General features: G+C 36.8%; 1 protein-coding gene across 1 annotated transcript in view; it reads right to left on the bottom strand.

The window, feature by feature from the left end:
- Nucleotides 1-9,628: 9,628 nt before the first annotated feature.
- CCDC68 (coiled-coil domain containing 68) overlaps nucleotides 9,629-21,878 on the bottom strand; it is a 28,157-nt gene continuing 15,907 nt past the window's right edge. The window contains exons 7-10 of the mRNA XM_069467972.1: nucleotides 19,175-19,280; nucleotides 17,805-17,888; nucleotides 11,396-11,472; nucleotides 9,629-9,726 (exon numbers count right to left, since the gene is read on the bottom strand). Coding sequence (XP_069324073.1) covers nucleotides 9,669-9,726; nucleotides 11,396-11,472; nucleotides 17,805-17,888; nucleotides 19,175-19,280 — 325 coding nt within the window. The 3' untranslated portion in view covers nucleotides 9,629-9,668. The remainder of the gene's footprint in view (nucleotides 9,727-11,395; nucleotides 11,473-17,804; nucleotides 17,889-19,174; nucleotides 19,281-21,878) is intronic.

The following is a 21,878-nucleotide window of genomic DNA, read 5'->3' as shown; positions in this document are numbered from 1 at the left end:
ACTCTCCGTAGGAACTGATCATCAACAACCCACCCATGTTACTTTCAAAACCAATGACAAACCACAAGATCGTTGTTGAGTGGACCATGCACAACGCCATGCCCTTCTTTTCCTGCCAGAAAATCGATTTTAAGAAACCAGAATAGTCAACGGTGTTCAAAGAATTGACCAGTTATCCCTGAGGCCCTTCCAAACAAGATCAAAGATTTCCTAATGTGATTTCATCACGATGGATGCTCGATTTGTTTTTCTTATAAAGAAGACAAGTCTATAAGATAGTATACAAGACGAAATATCAGTGAGTTTTAAATCAGAACATAAATTACCTTGTTACATTGGAGAAAGGGATAGGTTACTAAAGAGAAAACATAGAAAGATGATTTTTAAAAGATTGGATTTCTCATACAGAATCTAGTTCATACTTTTATATTTGCATTGGTGAAAACATATTATCTAAAAATGGGTATATGGTGAAAAATTCTATGTGGTTCATTAATGTGACATTACTATGTACACCCAATAAGTTTTACAGGAGTGACTAAATTACTGATAAGGTTTGAGTGGATGAATGTCACGCCTCTGCTAAAATGTAGGCGATTATGCCATAATGCCATTTTGATATTCTTAAGAAAGAGCATATAGACAAGAACAGGACTGTGAATGACAAAGTACAAGAGAAATGCCCTAAGGAAAAAATGAAAATATGGGAACATGGCATTTGGAAAGCTGAAATTAAATGTATCTGTTACAGATGTCTGGAAGAGTTACTTAGCCAAATTTTACTCAAGCCAATTAGAGGTTGACATTATCAGTTGGAATTAAGAAAATCTCCAGAGGTTTCCATTTCAAACAAAATTTAGAAATTGGCTTGGCGTTCAACTTCACATTTCATTTTTCTTCGAAAATGATAAAATAGTCACAATGAGAAATTAACAGTTGTTGTTTAATTATCTCTTTAAGAAATTCAGTCAAGAAAACTAGCCTTAAAAAAATTTTAAGATAAAATATGCTGGTGATATGAAACAAAGAGTGACCATTAATTGTGGGTTTCCTTTTAGTTCACAGAAGTACTGGTAACCCAAATCACATGCCTTCCCTCCAAACCTCATGCACCCCTGGCTTTGAATCAGTTGTAGAAGTGCTGGTGTATCGCTATGTTGATGAACAACTTTAGAATAACGATGGATCAAGTCTATGGTCACTCTGAATTTTTATGTCATTAATCACATAAAAATTGATGATACCTCATTGTATAGTATGATAGGTTTTTATTTTGCCTAAGGCAAAGCACCTATAGTCGAGCTATATTGGGGGACTGGGCAGAGATGGAACTATATTTTATCTCACCAAAAATTTGGTCAGTTGTTTTATTTTTTCACATAAAGTTGCCTTTTCTTTCTTAAAATGATCACAGAAGTATTTTCCACCTGCCTGTTCTTGTCCTTGTGACAAACTAACATTACATTAGTTTTTGATCTTAGTTTCTGATATAAGCCATGCCTATCAAAATATTAAGTATTTCATTCAACTTTATCAATAATAAAGGCAACGTACTTCAAGTTTTCTTTTTTATTATGAGTACATGATTTTTTGACAGGATGGTTGCTCTTCCTACAAAATTTTTCCAATCAGTGGCCAAATTAAGTGGCTCATACCTATAATCCCAGCACTTTGGGAGGCCAAGGCAGGAGGATTGCTTGAGCCCAGGAGTTTGAGCCCAGCCTGGGCAACATAGCAAGACCCCATCTCTAAAAAAATTTAAAAATTAGCCAGGCATGGCAGTGCACACCTATAGTCCCAGCCACACAGGAAGCTGAGGTGGGAAGATCACTTGAGCCCAGGAGTTGAAGGTTGCAGTGAACTATGATCACACCACTGCACTTGAGCCTGGGTGGCAGAGTGAGACTTTGTCTCAGAAGAAAAAAAAGAAAAAAATTTCCCATCAGACCTAATTTTTCCGCACTCTGTGCATATTTTTTGTGAAGTTACAAACATTGGAGACCCTAAAATCCCAGTCCCCCATTCAACCTCTCCCTACCAACCTACATCTTGTATTGAATCAGTTTCAGAAACACAGACAGATCCAAAGAAATGTCTCTTTATAATATCCTTGGGATGGACTAGACCCAGAAATGTGCCATGAATCAAAACAACCTGGAAGCTTGTTTGGGGATGAGCCCCCAGTGAAATTCTCAGTGTTGAGTGCCCCGCTCCTTTGATTTCTGCAAGACCGCAACGGCATCATGGTTGGGTATTCCCTCTCATGGTGTTTTCTCTGGGATGCTCTTCATGATCTCAATGCCTGTGACATGAATATAGAAAGCTATTAGCTATCATTTAAGATGTTTCTTCTGGGAGGAAAGTGAGCAGAAACAATATAACCATTGCTGTGGCAAAAATCTGGTGAACTTTTGCCATCATTATATCAATTTCTTCTTTGTATTCAAATGGTGATATTCCCTGCATTTTCCTAATAGGGAATGTTTAGCCTTTATAAAACCCTGAAAGTATTCTATTTTGACATGCCTTTTTGTTTCTATTCATTTTCCAGTTATATGATTGATTTACTTATGCCAAGTTTCTGTCATTGTCAGTTATTTAACCAGTATTTTTTTTCAGGCTCTATTTTAAGATCATAATTTGATAGCTGTAGCATGAAGCAGAGAGTGTTGATGCCCATAATTATAGAACTATGCCTGTAAAAATAACAATTATTGGTAATAACCTCAAGAGGAATGAAATTTAAAACCGACAAGAAAATTAATTTAAAATAGCATTCCGTTTATAAATGCTTGTTCTAAAAATTTTTTTTCTGTAAATTTTGACTACTGACACCAAATTTTGTGCAACCATCATTATTTCAGGATTGATAGTTCTATAGAAATTAATGTGGTGCCATGCAGTATACATGATATTGCTTTAAACAAGTCCATCTCCCCTTTATCCCACAAGAGCATTTTTAGGCAAGATATGTCCTGTTACTGATTACCTACCAATGTCTTAATAAACCATATTGTATTTTGAAGAAATATTTAAAATGTACAGGAAACTCATTTCTGATATAGAAACTATTTCTGGAGCGTTTATGCTGGTTTGATGTTTACATTGTTCTGAGTGCCTCAGATACCTCCATGACCAAATTTGTCTCCAACCACATAGTTCATTTCCTATAATGTTGTGTCATAGGAATCCTTCACAGAGACACTAGCACAGCTCAAGGTCTTCTAATACCATCAGTAGAGGATGCAAGGACTTTATCGGAATCTAGAGATTATGACCTCCTTCTGCTGGTCTCCTAGCTTACTTCTCATGGAGTGGGCATTACTTGAGACTCTTAACTGTGACTAGGTAACAAGGTTATCTTCTAATGTAAAAAAAAAAAAAAAAGAAAGAAATATCTTTTAAAAAATACATCAAGAATAGGGAGAGAACACAATGTTTGTCTTGGTCTGATAATGGTAACAAGTCATGAATTGTCAGAAAAAATACTGAATGCTGGGTGTTGAGCTTATGGGTCTCTCTATGAGAGTTTAATACTCTTGCAAGGTACTACTCTAGCCCATTTGTTATCATTTCCATATTATCAGCTATCACACTGCAAACAATTCAAAACCAGCATTTTCTAAAGTAAACATTTCTTCCGTTATTTTTAACCAGATGGGCCATTGTACATAATGGTGGGTGTCTTTGTCGTGCTTCTATTATAAATTGTTCTGTGCCAACCTGTTAAAGTTGGATGAACTGGAGAAGCCCTTTCTTGTCCCCTTTATAAGAAAAAGAGGCTTCAGCATAGAGAAGGACATGACTACATCAAAAAATAATTTAGTAACAGCACCCTATGATGTTCTTTAAGCTGTAAATTGAGTCCACTAGAAATCAACAGATTTGATGAAGCCCATGTATCTTCTCACCAGCCGAATGGGAACAGCAGTTAGAAAGAGAAGCAATATTGTGCAGTAGCTGCAGCGTACAGCTAGGCATAGTATATGACCTGCACTCTTGTGTCCACAAAACAAGGTCATTCCCTGTTCTCTCTCTGTTCACTTAAAAAGGGCACATATGCATCCCGCAGTGTGTGTCACACCAAAAATTTGAAAGAAAATCCTCATCCGTAAAGGATTTTGGAATTATAATCTAAAACTCAAACTATAAAGAAATAATACTCCAAGTCTGTGGTTTCCTAAGATACATAATAACACTTTAAAAGGAATATCTGAGAAGTGATATTAGCCAAAGTGATAGAATTGTCTTTTACCCTCTACTACCAAGCTTTAAAACACTTAAAGAATTATAGTGTATTTGAGTAGTTTAGAAAAAGCTTTATCATTTTTAAAGATGCTAAGATACTATCTATTAATATGTTTGAAAAGGTTGTCTAAGAATTCACCATAAACTATATTTTCTTCTTGATCTTTGACGAAGGTGTTATCAACTTATTTCTGGGGAGAGTGCTAAGCTCTTAAACATGAAAATGGATATAGATTATTATCTGAGATGAGTACTGTCTCAATGCTCTATAAATCCATGAAGCTATTTTCACATAAAGTAGACCTGATAAAAATTGTTATTGGGTATGTAGAGAATTTTACAAACTTACTTCCTTAGAATTCTTGGCTGGAGACCAATCTACAATGACCTTGTTAAGCAAGAACTATAAAGAGAAATAGGGCTTAAAAGTTGTCTAATCTGTGCCCTTAAATACAGTAGAACTTGGAGAAGGCTGTACTTAAAAGGATGATTTTGAAGTATAAAACAAAACAAAACAAAAACACTTAATAACAGAAAGATTTTTTTGTAACCAAATCCATGGCAAATATTTATTCATCATTTTCATCTAGCAAGTAGAGGTTTATGCCCTTAGAACTAAACTAATAGAAGACTTAAATAAAAAATATTATGGGCATAGAAATCTGGGAAACTTAGAAACATTTTCTTCACTTCATATGACTCTAATTTTTTCATCAATTTTACTTTGATTAATTTTTCAAGGAGCAGCATCACAAAGATACTTTTCTGCAGCGTTCTTTATACCACTAGTCTATGATTGAGGTGTTTTCTCACTTCGTATATGGAAAGAATGTCATTAACAAACAAACAAAAACACTAGTACCAAAATACGGGGACTATTTAAAAGGGTATCATCTTTTGGGGAAAGTACACAAAGGAATCATCTTTGGATTGAGTGACTTCAATTTGGTTTCCTGGCTTCTTTCCTTTCCAAGAGGTCATGGGAGTCATGGCTAAGATCCCTCAGCTGACTTACTCTCTAAGGATCATTAGCAAATTCTATAGAAGCCGGCATATCTGACCTTAACCTAATGAATCTCTTATTTAACCAGTATAGGCTGTCCCTACGTCTGTTGGCACATCAAAGTAGTCTCTGTCCCTAGCAAAGTAATAACATGTGCTTATCTTTACTCTTTTCCCAGGTGGTGTTTTTTTGTTGTTGTTGTTTGTTTGTTTTGTTTTGTTTTTTAATTCAAATGCTCTTTGAGAGAAAGCCCAGTGAAAAATTTGGGGACCATGGGTGGGTTATTAAATATCTTAGTCGCTTCTCCTCACACAGGGTTCATGCCAGGCTCAAAGATGAAATATACAAGAAAGTGGTTTGTAAATTATGTTCTGTTTCATAAACAGACACTATTATCACAAGCTAAAAACTAATAAAAAATACTTATAATTTAAACCACTTGTTTGTTGTGGAAAGAAGTATCATAGCAGGGAAAACACTAATTTTAGCAGAGGTATTGGAGACTACATATGGGCAGTCAACTTGAAGTCATTGTATTTGATTGAAAATGTTTTATATATCTCATTCTTTAAAAAAAAATGAGTTCTATTTTAACCTGTATGTCATCTTGTATTTCTTTCAAGGAAACCAATTACACTCTATATGGTATATTACAACTTGATCAAAATCTTCCATGTACAAATAAGGCTTTTGTGTCCATAGTCTTGTAAAGGATACTGAACATATCTGAAATTATTTAAGAAAAATAAATTATCCTGCTTTCATCAATGTGTTAAAAGTAGACAATGTTTTCACATAACACTGAAGTGCTTCACTGTATCACAACAGTTTACCTTTAAGTAATATTACTCTCATTTTTAGGCTGTCTCCTACACAGATCTCTGTTTTGTCTAGTGCTATGAATGTAACTTAAAACTTTAAACATGGAGTTTTTATTCTGTATGCCCCTAAATAGACTGTGGTTCCAGAAAAACACTGTTAGGTCATTCTTTCATTGTACCAAAGTTCTAGTGGCTTCAGAAATCATAGCATCCAATGATTTTGTGGTGTCTGGGTTTGAATACTATGGTTGAGAATTGTATTCAGTGATTGTTTCTGCACATTTTTCAAATAAATGCATTTTTATCAATTATTTTGTGTCTTCAGAGCAACTTTATTTCTGTGCTGAGGCTGGTTGGATGAATGGTGGGTGGGGAACCAGTAACAACATTGAACTCACATCACATTAGAAATGGAGTCCATTCAGAACCAGGAAATAAGTGATCTGGACTAAGCCATGTGATTTTTATTTATCTTTCTAAACTTTTCATTAATTATTTAAAGACTGCACTTTACTTTGCAAGTAAAATTTTCTAATAAATTTGAATGATATATTTATTAAAATTAGCAGTTAATATGTTAAAGTAATCTATGGCACATAAGCCCTTCCTCATATTATAACCTATTTCTTCCCTGTAACAAAATGCGGAGCAGGTGGTGATATCTCCCTTAGTTACAGGCTGGTGAAAGACTGATGTTCAAGGCCAATTCAAGACCACAATGATACAGCTTCCTTTAAAATGTTCATTTGCAAAGGCTGACTTGTTCCCAGAGTGGATGTTCCTCCATATGTTACTTAGATAGGCTTTGCCCAGATAATGATGAGTTTTTAATTTAAAGATAAACAACTCTCCCACTGCAAGCAAATAAGTCCTTGGCACCATTCTCTCCACTTTATTCCCCAGTAACAATAATGCTGCTTCACACAGGCAGAATCTTTTGCCCACTGGGTTCATGCTAAATAATTCAAGATTAGGGACTTGTTTTCATTACTGGTTTTATAGGATTTTGAAAAAGTCATAGCATGCCCCATATTGAGGTAGGAAAAAAAAAAAACAGAGCATCCTGACATTTGCTGTTTGTAATGACACAATTTCTGTTTTTTAAAACTATGTGTAAGGTATGTCATATTATTCGCAGTTCTCAACACTGAGGAGAACTTAATTTCTAATAGGAATTGCTACTTGCGCAGCAAGAATAGCTGTAATAAGAGTGTGGGCATTGTTGCTCTATTAGAAACTCATTTGGGTGACTTGCATTATGGTTTAGGAAGCCAACAAGTCAATTTAGACTTGACTAAAGCTGTATTATAGGTACTAGAAACACTTTGTGATAGTAATCAGATCTGTGCAATTATTATAGCTTTGGACCATTTTCATAGGTCTCTGAGAGCATGACAAAAGACTCTTATTTACCAAATGAGTAAAAATAAATAAATAAAGCAGCAGCAAGGTTACAGCAGAAGACTTCAATCTGTTTGATTCCCCAGAGAAATTTACATTATAAACTCATTCACTCAAATTTATTGAATATAAGTTTTATGTAACATAGAAGCCTTCATAAGGAAATGAAGACCTGAAGAAATGGATAAAGCTGTGCATTTTTTTTTTTTTTTGCCAGATTTGATGAAGACATGGATAGTTGTGAAGAAGTGTGATTGGACAAAGTGAATCTGATCTAATGATAAACTAGGAGGAAATTAACAAGGTCTGTTTGTTCAGATTCTTCTCTGTGTCCCTGTGTCTCCAGAGATAAGGATATTCCTCTCCTCTCCTCTGGGTATCAGGAGGGCCCCTCTTAAATGAGGATCTTATAGGGAAATGTCAAAAAAATCCTTGATAGGTTTGATGACTTGCCCAGGGGACAAGATTGGAAGGTGAGAGTGACCTTCCTGCTTCTGCTGTTTTCTCAAATGCCAAGGTGCCATATTTTGGAGCAGCATGTTCTGAACCCCATCATAAGTATATACTTTAATAATAAATCAATTAAATATGATCATTTAAATCTTTATTATATCCTTAATATTTTCCACCAAAAGCTAAGAGAAAGAAGAAGGGAAAGAAAGGAGGAAGGGAAGTATAGGGAGGGAGGGAGAGGGAAGGAATTATAATGATTACAGTATTAGTCAGAGGACTTTTCAGTTCTGCCTGGATAGGGTAACTACTTAGATATGATGAGGATTCTGTATTTAATACAGGTCAGAAGAGAGGTAGAAATTTTCAAAATGAAGAAATATGAAGTAATTTGTTAATAATAATTAACAAATATTAATAAACTATACCTTCAAAATTAGCAAGTAATACAAATGTTTCCAAAGACACCATGAAGCATAACACTCACACATAGTCACACAGTTCAAGGATTACAGTACTTGGATGAAGTTATTATATAAATACATTACTTCATTCTGTGTTTACATACCTTCAAACATTTTATAGAAAACACTGATATTTCACATTCTACATTGAAAGGCTTGAAGCACCTTTCCTGAGAAAGTGTTTAAAACTGTATACCATAGAGGAAGAACAAAGGTCTAAAGGGAATTCCCTGTTTAGGGGTAACTAAGGTCTCTCATTATTCTTTTAATTGTGTTCTGCTTTCCTGATTATCAGTATGTTTGCATTTCTGCAAGTCAGAGTTTGGTTTTACTCATAGGAATAATAAACTCCACCTGTAATGATGGCGCGTCTCAAAATTTAGGTACACTTTCACAAGAGCACTAGACATATCATTCCAGTTCATGAATTCAAATTCTTCCTGGCTGCAAACAGCAGCCATTTTTTTTTTTGAACCCGTAACATACAGATTTTTATAGAGGTATGGGCTAACAGCATTATGTTCTATTCTTCCCCTGGATATTTTAATTAAGCAATATTAATACATTATCAAAAAGAAAATTAGTCACAAAGCCAGAGTGCACCGTGTGCATGCCTAGATGTTTTTGTGTCTGGGTTACCTTGAGCAACCAATTTTTAATCCCAGAGCAATTAAAAAGCAGTGGCTTCCTAAGGTGTCGTCGTCAGGCAGCCACCACAGTTCTTAACTGGAGAATAACATGGGTAGAGGAATTAACTAAAAAGAATCCACTCCTCCTAGTGCCCATAATTCAGGAAGGAATAACTCTCTCACTCACAATGGATCAGGAGATGAATTTATGTTGTAAGATCTTTCTTATTATCCAAAGGTCAATTTTAAAATATATTGCTTGTTCATATGTATAATACACTCTACTCTTCCATTTGTACACTTAAAAACTATTAACAAAAGGTCAGAGTTGAGCATCTTAAAACAGTCCCTGTAGCAAAAATCTGAAAACAAAATTCAGATTTTTTAAAAGTGTAAAGCAGAATCTATCTTCCATCAAGCAAAAGCACCTGCTTTCTTCACCTATTTGATAAGTTTCGAAGAGAGAGTCCTTCCTTTAAATACACATTTATTTGGTTTTTTGGAATGTCATCTTCCTGCAAAACTATTTAGGTATAATAAATTCTATTCCATTACCAGTATTGTGCTATTTTAACAAGGAAGTCTGGGCTGTGATTCAAGGAATAAATAAGACCCACATCGTTTTTATCAATCAGATCTTCAATGAGCCAGTTCATTTCCGTAGCCTGATCAACATCAAATATGGAGAGATGTCTTCGGTCTTCAATTCACTGTAGAAAACACAACACAATTATCAGAAAGGAGCATGATCATGGATGGACCACCACATTCTATTACCACAATACTACCAAACCTAAACTAATTGCTTCGTTCTAAGAGATGGCTGTGAATTGATCTATTCTGACCAGTTCCCCATGAGATACAGCAGAATCACATTGCGAGAGTATTTGACGGAGGCAAATTCAGCTGGATGTAATAGGACAAGAGCGAGGAAGAGAGCAGGAAGGAGCAGAGAGGCAGAGCCTGTGACTGATCTTCCACTCGGTGAAGACAAGCACCAGAGTCGGGTGGAGGTGAGAAAACACAGATCGACTTTGCTCCAGCTGTTTTAGTTCTTTGTTTTTCTCATAGCCTAAGCTTTTCTCACTGTGTGATTCTAGTATTTAAAACTACACACGTGTGCACGATAGGTGTGTAGATATGTGTGTATATATATATGTGTATATATGGAGGAAATGAGGCCAGAGTCAAAGGGAACAGCATCTATTAACAGATGAAAGGGAGTAAAAAATGTCCATCCTTCCTTCCCCCTCTTATTCCAAACCCTTCACCTCTTCCCCCACTGAAGTGACTCTACTTCTCTCCCTGCTTCTGAATTGTAGGCATTTCAATTCCTTGAATACCTCTGAGGATTCATTTCTTCTCTTTTTTAGAAGTTGCAGGGCTAGTGGCCCAAAAGTTGGTAACTTAGCATCTGGAGGCCCAGAGATTTTAGGGGACTTGATTCATAATGGTTTCATCTCTAGTCTCTAATCACATACATCATTAGCAAAGTGAAACTCTGTTTCAAGGAGTTTTAAAGAGAGAGATGAATCTGCCTGAATTCCTAGACTGACGCTAATCGGAGTGGGTCTGATTTTCCACCCCAGGCACTGTGGCGGAGTTTCAGAAAGTGGGATTCTGCCCTAGAGGGAGAGACTGGGAAATTTAAAAGCTGCTAGAACAGGAAGTTTCAAATCACTTTTTAAATGATATGTGTAATTACAAACTATGTTTTCTTTTAAGTGATAATTTCATAGAGCTAATGGAAATGAGATTTGAGCCTAGATTGAAATTCAGATTCTGTCAACAACCAAAAAAATTTAAACATTAAAAAAAATGACTTAGTTTCAGCATCATTTTGATTGCTTTAGTGGGTCATTATCATGGCTTGAAATCATTCATTATTAGGTAGTTGTTCAAGACAAGTACTTATCCTTAGTAATGCAAGAAATAAAAACAAGAACTATTCCTGCCCTGGTGATATTTATAATTTATTAGATTTGAGAGATAAAGACATGGCTATTTCAATAAATACCAACAATTCAGGATTAAAATGTCCATCAGGGGCATAAAAATATAAACAACAGAGGAAGAAGGATAATAGGGGAGATGATCTAGAATGTCTGGAGAAAGTGTTTAAGTTGAGATAGGGCTTGTTTTAGGACAAAGAAGAGGAAAAAATTCTAAATCTATCTATTCATTTGTTTAGTAATTATATGTTAGTCTTTGAGGATTCAATGATGAACAGGATTAATACAGTTCTGAATAGGAACAGGCAGACAGTAAACAAATGATTACATAAGTACTAACAGATTGGAAACTTTCTCAAGTGGGTTGAATGTGAAACGTGTTCAACAGAGGCTGTGAAGATGGGGTGGGGGAAGAGAAAGACTTTACCTGGTAGAGACAGCCTTCGATACCTTTGTCCTAGGAGTTTCAGACCAAAGTGCCACCTTGCTTTTTAGTTCTTTATTCTAAAATTGAAAAAAAACAAGTGCAGAGATCAGGTAGCCAGCACATCTATTAGCCACATCTTCGATTCGTCTGTTCAACCCACCACCTGCCTCACTCCTTGGCAGGAAGCTTGTTGTCACAGCAATTCTGTTAGAACACAGAAAATAGCCAGTGGAAAGTCACCAGATATTATCTCTGAAGATACAAATACACCCTGAAAAATGCATAATTTACCAAGGGATTAAAATATAGGATTCTGATTTAGCATCTGAAATTCAACAGCTGAAGTGTCTGTGTGTGATTTTACAGTTTTTTAAATATAGACAGATGAAAAGAACTTTATGAAAAAACTTTATTAAAGAACTTTGTTAAAGATACCCACAATATTGATCACATGCTTGTTTTTCTTTTGCAATCTCTTGATTATAAATCCCATAAAAACAGGCCCCACCTGTTCCTTACTGCACAGTTCATGGCCTCTTTAGCCTCAATTTTCTCGTTGAAGCCTTAGTTTCTTTATCTCTATACCAGTGGTAAATGATACATGTCCTGCCTATCTTGTCTAGATTGTTGGAAGAAGCAAATACCATGTGATCATACTATTTTAAATCTGGGAGCACTCTCATAATTCTCAGAGATAGCAGTTAAGAAAAGGGTTAGAGTATCAGCTCTTTATAAATCCTAGCACAGCCCCTTACTAGCTGTGTGACCTCATTTAGGTTACTTAACCTCTCTGTGCCTAAGTTCGTCATCTGTATAATAGATATACTAATGACCCCTTCTTCACAGGTTTGAAATGAGATAAAAATATGTAAAGTGCTCAGCTCAGTGCCTGGTATAGATGTTAAGACTTAAAGGCGTTGGTTATGATTTTCTAGTCCAAGTTCCATTTTTATATCTAAAAATTGAGGACCAAAGATTTCAGCTGCCCAACATCCTACTCATGGCAGAGCTCAGTGTCAAGTTGTGTCCGGAGCTGGTGCTTTCTCTACAACACAAGCAATTGCACTTCACAGGTCTGGAAAGTGAGATGTAAAACACAGAAAGACCATGACCAAGGCTGAGTTGCCAGTTGGCTGCACTAAGAGGCCAGAGGTCTTTAAACCCAGGCCAGAGGGTATACAAAGGACATACCCAGATAAAGAGTCTGGCACCAAAAGGAAACTATGTGAATGATGACAGGTGACAAACAGCAACGCTCCGGCTCCATTCCCTTCAGGACACTAGGACTTAGAGTGTCATGTAATTAAAGTTTACAAGGTATTTTTCTAAGATTCCACCTGGGGTTTGGAGTCAGCCACTACTTCTATGGCTCTTTTCTTAGCTCCCAGCATTTACACTGAATAACAACTAAAAGATGAAGCCAACATCTTCAGGCACATTAATCATTTTGCTGTAATATTTCAAGAATTAAGCACTTCAGTTTCACCCAGGAAATGTGCTTCAGATGTGATAAATTGATGATAAAGATTTCTTCATATAATGAAGATAAATCTCCAGACACGGTGCAGGCTCATATCATAGGCTAAGTATGTGGTCAGGAAAAAGTCCCCTCTAGACAGTACTTTACAGGTTATGAAGCAATCTGAAACACACTCTCTTGGTGACAACCACCATTGCAATAAAAATATTCTGTAACTGGACAATTACGTGGAAGCTATTTGGATTTTTTCCAGAATAAACCCCTAGTTTCTCAAGTTGTTGAGGACCAAACAATAAAAAAGCACAAGTTATTAGGTCAGGCTATCTTTATGTGAACTTCCATGCTGATTTGTTCCATCTACCAGATTTAGGTATTTTATTATCAATTCATAGGCTTTTCTGATTTTTCCCTTAACTAGGACAGCACAGGCATGAGTTTCATTACATCGTTAGTCTATGAAACTACAAATCACTGGCCAGAATAGATCTGCCATTGTTATGACTCTCTGTCCAAGGACAGTTTATTGACACAGTTTTCCAAATACATAATTTTTTACATACTTAATCTTTGAGCAACACACTCTTAAGAATTAGATTTTAAGGATGATGTTGATTACATAAAGTGGGATAATCTTCAAAGTTTAGAAAGTAGAGTAATTTCTGATGATGCATTTCCATACGAGCAGGTCATCACTGAGGAAGCTAGAAATGCACGGAATGTAAGATGAATGCCAGCACTGTAAATTAAGACGATAAAAGATATGCAAAAGTAGAATGAAAGTAAACAATTTTGGTAGAGTTAAGCAGAAATTATTTGGTGGTATTTAAAAGAGATTTTAAAAAATTAAATGTTTAAAAAAGCACATAGAGTTACATGAGTAAATTTTATCCTCCATGGAGGGGGAACTGCTAGAATAGAAAGAATATTACAGAAAAAAGTATTTGTTTCCATGACTTGAAATCTAGAAGTAAAATAGAAAATATTTACTATACTGTGACAATGACCAAAATAAATATAAATGGTCATGCAAACTTAATGTTATAACTATGCATTTTTAAACATAAATAGTACACAAATGTACATATATATTTCACACACATGTTTACACATATATACTCCTACACACATGCATACTTATTTGATCATCTAGATAAGTAGGTATTAGAGGGAGGCAAATGCTTCAAAGTCAAGGAAACTCAAACTCAGGTTCTGCCACCTGCTAGCTAAGTGATTTTGAACAAGTTTCTTAACTTCTCTGAGTGTCAGTTTTAACACTTGCAAAATGTAGTAAATAACAACTTTCTCCCGGAGTAGCTTTGAGGATTAATCAAAATGAAGCAGGTAGCATGCCTAAAAAGAGACACATGTTTTTAGTATGAATGAGGAAGTGATTCTGTCTGTATGGTTTAGAAAGTTGATGTGTTAAAAAGGGTTGTTCAAACTCTGGTGGCCATTTTCTATGAACTGAATCCATCCACCCTGTTATTTCATGAATTCCAAAATAGGTAGTAACCTTACATTTGCAGTACAAGATAGTTCACCCCTGTATATCACCCTAGTTTAAGAGATTTATAATAAAATATTCACTAGGGATAGACTAGAAATTGAATCACTATGACTCAAACACTCACTGTATTTGTGTATTTTTTTACTTTTTTAAAGACACGGTGTTGCTCTGTCACCCGGGCTGGAATGCAGTGGCACAATGATAGCTCACTATAACCTTAAACTCTGGTTAATTTTTTAAATTATTTTTTTTGTAGAAATGGGAGTCTCACTAAGTTGCCCAGGCTGGTCTTGAACTCTTGGCCTCAGGCAATCCACACATCTCAACCTCCCAAAGTGCTGGGATTACAGGCATGAGCCACTGCACCCAACCCACTCTCTATATTTAGATAATGGGTTAAAATCAGATGCTCACAGATACCCTCCTGAACCCCCAATGCTCTATAACTCCTCACATTTTCCCCTCCTTTCTCAGAGTACTAATGAAGTTGAGTATTTACTTGTTTATTTTCTATAATCTCAATTAAAGTGTAAGATGAGGTCAGGGACAATCTGTTTTGTTCATGACCACCCACCCAGCACTTAGAACATTTCCTGGTACATAATAGACACACAAAAATATTTGTTGAATTAATTAATGTGCCTTGGACTTTTTAAAGCTCAAATGGGCCATAGTAACATCCACTGCTGTGAAGGAAAAGCTCAACCTACTTCAGAAAATATTAATAAATTTTGAAAACATAAAGACACTCATCAGATACTGCTATTATTTAAAGCCCTTTTTATAAAAGAAAACGTTAGAAAACAGTGGCTTGGGCTGAGCTACACACAGAGACTAAGACAACACTGAGAGGGGCTGTCACGTCACTGTGGAGAGCCTGCAGCAAACCGAGAGTTTTCCATGAGGGAACAAAAATCTGTTTCCAGGTCACACCACACTTAGTGGCTAGTCAGTGATTATTTGCTGAATTTTGAACTCTAGTTAGAGTCAAAATAGAAACAAATACAATTTCCTTGTCTAATTATTGGACCAAAAGGCCAACTGGACAATGTACAGTATCTGAGTTAAGTTGCCAGTTTATTTAGAGCATAAAATCTGCTTTGGGAATGATATCAATAAACAGACACAACTAAAGAACGTAAAACTGAATTAGACGCAGTAGCATCATTGATACCTTGACTCTGTGATGACAGCTGGCACTTGATTAGGTATGACCAGAGCCCAGAACCACAGTGAAGTGAAGGATCTGAGCATGATGCCAACTCTAAAACAACCTCTTCAATTACAACGTATTAAAGATGTACAATAATTAAAGTGGTAAGTATTGGAGCCAAATCGACAGATCCTCCATTGGAACAGACTCAGTAAATTTCATCTAGAATAAATGGGCACTTTAAATTCATTCCTTAGCCAGTAAGTTCCAGAGTGCAGGGCTCACTCATGTTTATTTTGTTCAATATTGTTTTCCTGAATTTACTGCCTATATCATAGTAGCCACTCAGTAAGTACTTGTAGAACTAATTACATAATTAATGATGTGAACAAATGAAATGAAGTAAAGTTTAAGAAATTACAATACAATAAGCACAGTGATGCTGTACAGATTGTATATCTTTAATACGTACACACAGGTACGTAGCAGGCACAATTCCACAGAAACACAGATGTACACAACTATGCTGTTGGTAACCATGGATGATACTTCTATGAGTGACTTTCTTATTCTATCTGCTTATTAACTTATATGAAGTGAAAGAATGTATGTTAGTTGGGTCAAAAAGAAAATAAGAAATATATATATAACATATAATATGTATGAATTAATATGTATAATAACATAATAAAAATATTGTATCCAGTAACATTTGCCAAAAAGCCACTATGGCAGAAAGGCTGTGAAGAAATGCCTGTAGAGAACATGCCTTAAGAGGAAGAGGCTCCAATGTGACACAAATCACATAATCTAGAGGTCCCCTGATATAAGTTAGCCAGCCATTACTGGGCACTTGAGTGAACAGCGGTTTTGAGCCAATTATTCCACAATCCCTGCGTTTGCAGCTGCACGGAGCAGTGCGCAGTGCGACAGTCCCACACAACCCGGAGAGGATGAGCGCCCGAGGAGAGCGTGAGGGTCCGTGAGCTCTGCCCTCCAGCATCAAAAGGGAACAGTGGTCCTCTGGGAAGGCAGAAATGGAAAACAAGGCTACAAAAATTAAGATGTAAAAATATTCACAACCTCTTTGTTATTATGGCGTTTTTTAAATATGTTTGGGGAAAGCAGGTAGAACATGGTGGTGGAAAGAACAGTGTGGCCGTGGCAGGGAGGGATGCAGCTCCCATCGGATCTACCCTGGGGAGGAGAAAAGTTCCAACAGATGATGAAGGTTTCCAGCCGAAGTCAGAGCATCTCCTATTCCATGGGCCAAGAAAACATTAACGTTGGCGGGAGGACAACAGGCAGGAAATCAAAACACTGAGAGAGAGAGCAGAAAGGTGACCGGGTCCAGGTAGCAACAGGGAGGAGACACAGCAATAAGCAGCGCTGACAGGAAGGAGCCCATGTGTCCTCAGAGGCACTGTACCCCCAGAGGGCGCCTCCTGCGAGGCAGGGCCACCGTCAGCCCCTGAAAGCCATTAAGGGGATACCAAGAAGCAAGGGGAGATGAGTGGGCAGGAGGAAAAGCATGTCTTATCCCAGTAAATTAGAATGTATTATGCTAAATTTTAAAACACTGAAAAGCAAGACAATTACAACAGGCTTCTGGAAGTGGGTGAGCCCAGAGGCAAAGCTTGGACAGGATGGATGTGGATGAAGAAAGAGGAGGAAGGAGGACACCCCAGGCCAGGAAAGAAGCGTGTGTGGGAGCAAAGGCAGGACACAGGGAGCCTGGCCATCTGGCTAGAGCGGAATTTACACCAAAGTGGCCTCGACCAAGCTTCTAATTCAAGTCCATGTTGAGAGAGGGTTATCAACCAACTCCCCAATACAAGTGTTCTAGAAAATGTGAATGCACCTTTAACAATTATTTAAGAATATTTACTTAATATTTAATGTTACTACTATTAATAATTTAATAAAATCCTTAAAATACTTAATAATTTGACAATTATTGTAAGTATTAATACTTCCCTCCAGAGTTATAATTTCTTACACATGGAAGATGCACATACACTCACAAAAAGACACTTGGACATACACAAAGACACATGCACATAGGCGCAGACAGACATAGTCACGCACAATCACACGCAGATGCACTCACACGCCTGTGCACACACAGACATACCTGTAGTGTCACACAGGCACACCATGGCATCTAAGCACACACACATTCGTATACAGTATACAGGCTCACTGACACTCTCACACCCCGATAAACACATACACTCACACCAAAATGTGAAGTGGATTTCCTCCTTACCTGGGCTTCAAGTATGTTAACTTTTTCTTTGAGAGTTTCAATCCTTTTATCTTGTTCTTTCAAATTGTTTTTTAATTCTTCCACCTAAGAATTAGAAAACACAATCGGAAAAAGTCTTGTCAGGCCACAGGAAATAGTTACTTAAGTCAGAAATTGTACAGATTTCTGAGGTCAAATGATGTTCATCAAATTAAAACAATGAAATCCCAAAGCATTAGCGGGCTCAGCAGGCTACAGAAAATAGCAGACCAAATTGGCACCTGGGGAGGAAAGCCCTCAGATGGTGCTGTCAGATACTCTAATCTTTGGATAACCTGTTTACAACACATCCAGCAGGCGCACGCCCTGTGCAAAACAGCGCTGGCCATCTATGGCTCAGAGACTTAACGTTCTCTCATCCTGCCCATGCAGCTGCCGGGGGACATGAGGCAAGGCCACTGCCTGGTGTGCAGAGGCTCCCTGAGGCAGAGGTCCTGTCAACCAGCAGCATCACAAGGTGAGCCTGCCTTGCCAGGGGGCAATGTGGACTTTGTAGGTGGGGTGATGAGATGCAAAATGGAGCAGGAAAAGAGGGCACACGTGGATTCTAAGACCAACTGTGCCACCACCAACTCTGTCACCGAACCACTCTGGGACTCAGGTTTCTCATCTGGAAATTGAGAGTATGGGATGCCCCAAGGTTCCTCTTGCCTCTCAGATTCTACTACTCAATTATCTGGCTCTCTGGTGAGGCCATAGCCAAGCAAGCACAAATGCTACATTCGTGTCAGGAAGGCATTAGAGATATTTGGGAGGACTCCTTTTGGAAACAAATATTAGGCAGTAACATAATTGCATAGAAGTCTGATTTTAAATTTAAGGAAGCCCTCTAATATCAGATCACTACGTCTCTTGACGTAGATGGTAAATACTCATACAGTCCACCGTCTACCCAGCTGCTCCCACAATCACCTCTTCTCTTTTCACTTGCCAGGATATTCCCAGAGAAGAAGAGCCAGGCTATACCCTACCCTAAAACATCTCCTAAATAAGTTGACTGTCTATAAGGTTACGAAAACAGATCATTTCTTGCTCCAGAAAAGGTTGAAGCTCCTGATCTACAAAATCGTCTAAAAAATGGCGAACATAATCTCTGTACATTTTTTTAAAAATCACTGAAACATCTTTTAAAAAAACAGTTAAACACAATTTCCCAAACTACCTTCATTGAGAACATTAGAGGTGTTGGCGTTCCAGACAAGAGTGGGCATGGAAAACAGAGCCATGTTGCGTGAGACACAAAAGGATACGCCAGTGGGGAGAAAAATCTCATTACAGCTTCACGCTGTAAACATACCATCTACCAGAGAAATACACTTGATTAATCTGACCTCCTGGATGACACTGCGCAGGTTCTGATGTTGGGAGTGAATCACAAACTGCAGATGAGAGATCTGCTCCCGGAGAGTGGAAATCTCCATTTGAAGAGCCTGGCAACTGGGAATGCAAAAAAAGAGACAGAGAGAGAGGGGAAAAAAAAAAAAAAAAAAGATTTGCTCACACATTCTAACAGCTCTTTCTTACTGCTTGTGCCAGACCTTCCTCACACTCTTCGCGGCTACTGGGCATAATGTGGATAAGACCTCAGGGCCCCATACGCTGCAAGAGACATTCTGAAGATACATAGCTATGAAGCAGGCTCTGATTTGCTCAGACATGAAATTGAATGACGATCAGTTCATGTCAAAAGCTCCTCTCTGGCCATCTGTGACTCCCTGTAGCAGGTAGCAGAGTCAAGCTATATTGAGTGGGCTGAAGCACTTACATGTCTAAGTCATCTTGCCTATGAGCACCCACAGACCTGGCACCCATTAAAATTCACAGATAATTACATGGGAATAGCAGGGTCAGAACATGAGAGCAGGAAAGGAGATTTTTACGTACACATCAGAAACCAATTCCCATTGATTCAGGTTTAGCACATGTTGTGGATTGTGTTTGACTTTTTGGGGGGGGAGTGGTGGGGGCTTCCTACTTTTGGTAATTTTACTTCATGTAAGTAAGGAAAGGAAAAAAAAGAACAAAAAAAGAAATTAAATTTTAGCTAACATTTTTTGAGTCCGTGTCAACCACTGTGGAAAAAAAAATGGATCAAGTTTGAATTTAGATTATTCATACTTTCTGAAAGCTCCATTTGGGTAACTGGAATTAATTGTACAGCTGTTGGCTATTTCTCTTCTTGGCAATGTTATTAGCGTTATGAAGCAACATGCACTATGGCAAGACCACCAAGCTTAGGAGCATTGTGACCTTGGAGAAGTCACCCAAGCTTTGCCCTTGTCCAATGCAATCCCAATTCTGTATTTTTATAGCCTCTACATATATTCCAAAGATCATGGAAATTCATATAATACACCAGAACATATTCTCATTAGAAAAAATGAGTTATTAGCTTGCATTTTGTTTGACATCATATAGTAAAACATTGCTTCTCAAATTTAATATTCATTAGGAGATCTTGTTAAATGCAGACTTTCATCCACTGGGCTAGTATAGGATTAGGACTCAGTACTCTGCATTTACAGCATGTTCCAGATGTTTCCATGATGTTGCTGGTCCACGGACCATGCTTTGAGTCATGTAACACTAAACCACTAAGAGTGTATCAATAATAACTTTTAGTACTGCCTATAATATAGTTTCTCAAAATCAAGTAATTTGCAGGCAACTTGCATTCTTTTAACTTTTTTCTCTCTTTTGATTTTGCATGAGAGAGCTATAAAAAAGTTTGGTTTACTGTAGAAAATTAATTTCTATAAAACTGTAGAAATCCTTGCTCAAGTACAAATAATATATAATGATGGCCATTGATATTTAATTAACCTATGTAATTAAATAATTTGTCCTATGAAAGTATAATTATACAACATATATGTCACAAAATATATGTAAAAGAAGGTTCATTATTGTTTGTAGCATTAAAAGAATGGAAAAAAATCTAGATGCTCATCAATAGAAGACTGAAAAAACAAAATATGGTACATCCATGCCACTTCTATTTTACCTACACATATATATCCCAGAGATAGATCAATAGACTTGATTTATAATGAAGGTGGTTCTATAACATCTTGCAGAAAGAATGGTCCTTTCAATAAATGTTGCTGAGACAACTGGATATTCATATAAAAAAAGAAAAATGGAAAGAAAATTGATCCCAGCCTCACCTCACAATAAAAACAAATTCTATGTAGACTATGAATAAAACTATGAAATAAACAGAAAAAAGCTTTCAGAAGATTATATAGAGAGCATCGTCATGAATTTGGAGTAGAGACAGACATTTAAAATACGACTCCAAACACTATTACCTATAAAGGGAAAGATTAATAAATTTGACTAGATAAAAACTAAAAACTTTTAGTTCCCAAATTAGAGTGAATAGGATTGCCTCAGAATATTGGCAACACGAATGACTAATAAAGACACTGTATTCAGAATACATGAGGAACACCTACAAATCAATAAGACAGACATCCCCATAGAAAAATCAGAAAGTAACTTGGATAGGGACTTCACAAAAAAGACTATACAAATAGCCAATAAACATATGAAGATACTGAATATCAATAATATTCAAAGTAGTACAAAATAAAGCCACACACACATTTCTCTACACAACCACCAAAATAGCTAAAATTTATTCAGCAAAACTGAAAATACTAAGCCTTGCCAAAGATTTAGAGCAACAAAAACTTCACACACTGCTATTGGAAGTTAAATTGGTATAATCATCTTAGAAAACTGGCATTTTCTACCACAGTTAACTGATGACCTGTAATTCCTTTCCTAAGTATATATACAATGTGCGCATTAGGAGAGAGATACAACAATGTTTGTAGAAGCTTTGTGCATGCTGAAATCTGGAAATAATCTAGTGTTCGTCAACAGTAGAATGGACAAGTAAATGATGGTGTATTCACACACATACCTTAGAATTATGGATAACTGCAACACCTTAAATGAATCTCAGAAACATTATATGGAGCAAAAGAAGATAGATACACGGTGCCACTTATAAAAGTTAAAAAGGGG

This window comes from Eulemur rufifrons, chromosome 5 (assembly GCF_041146395.1).
Source record: "Eulemur rufifrons isolate Redbay chromosome 5, OSU_ERuf_1, whole genome shotgun sequence".
In the NCBI taxonomy this organism is placed as follows: Eukaryota; Metazoa; Chordata; class Mammalia; order Primates; family Lemuridae; genus Eulemur; species Eulemur rufifrons.
This window is presented reverse-complemented; position numbering and strand designations above follow the sequence as displayed.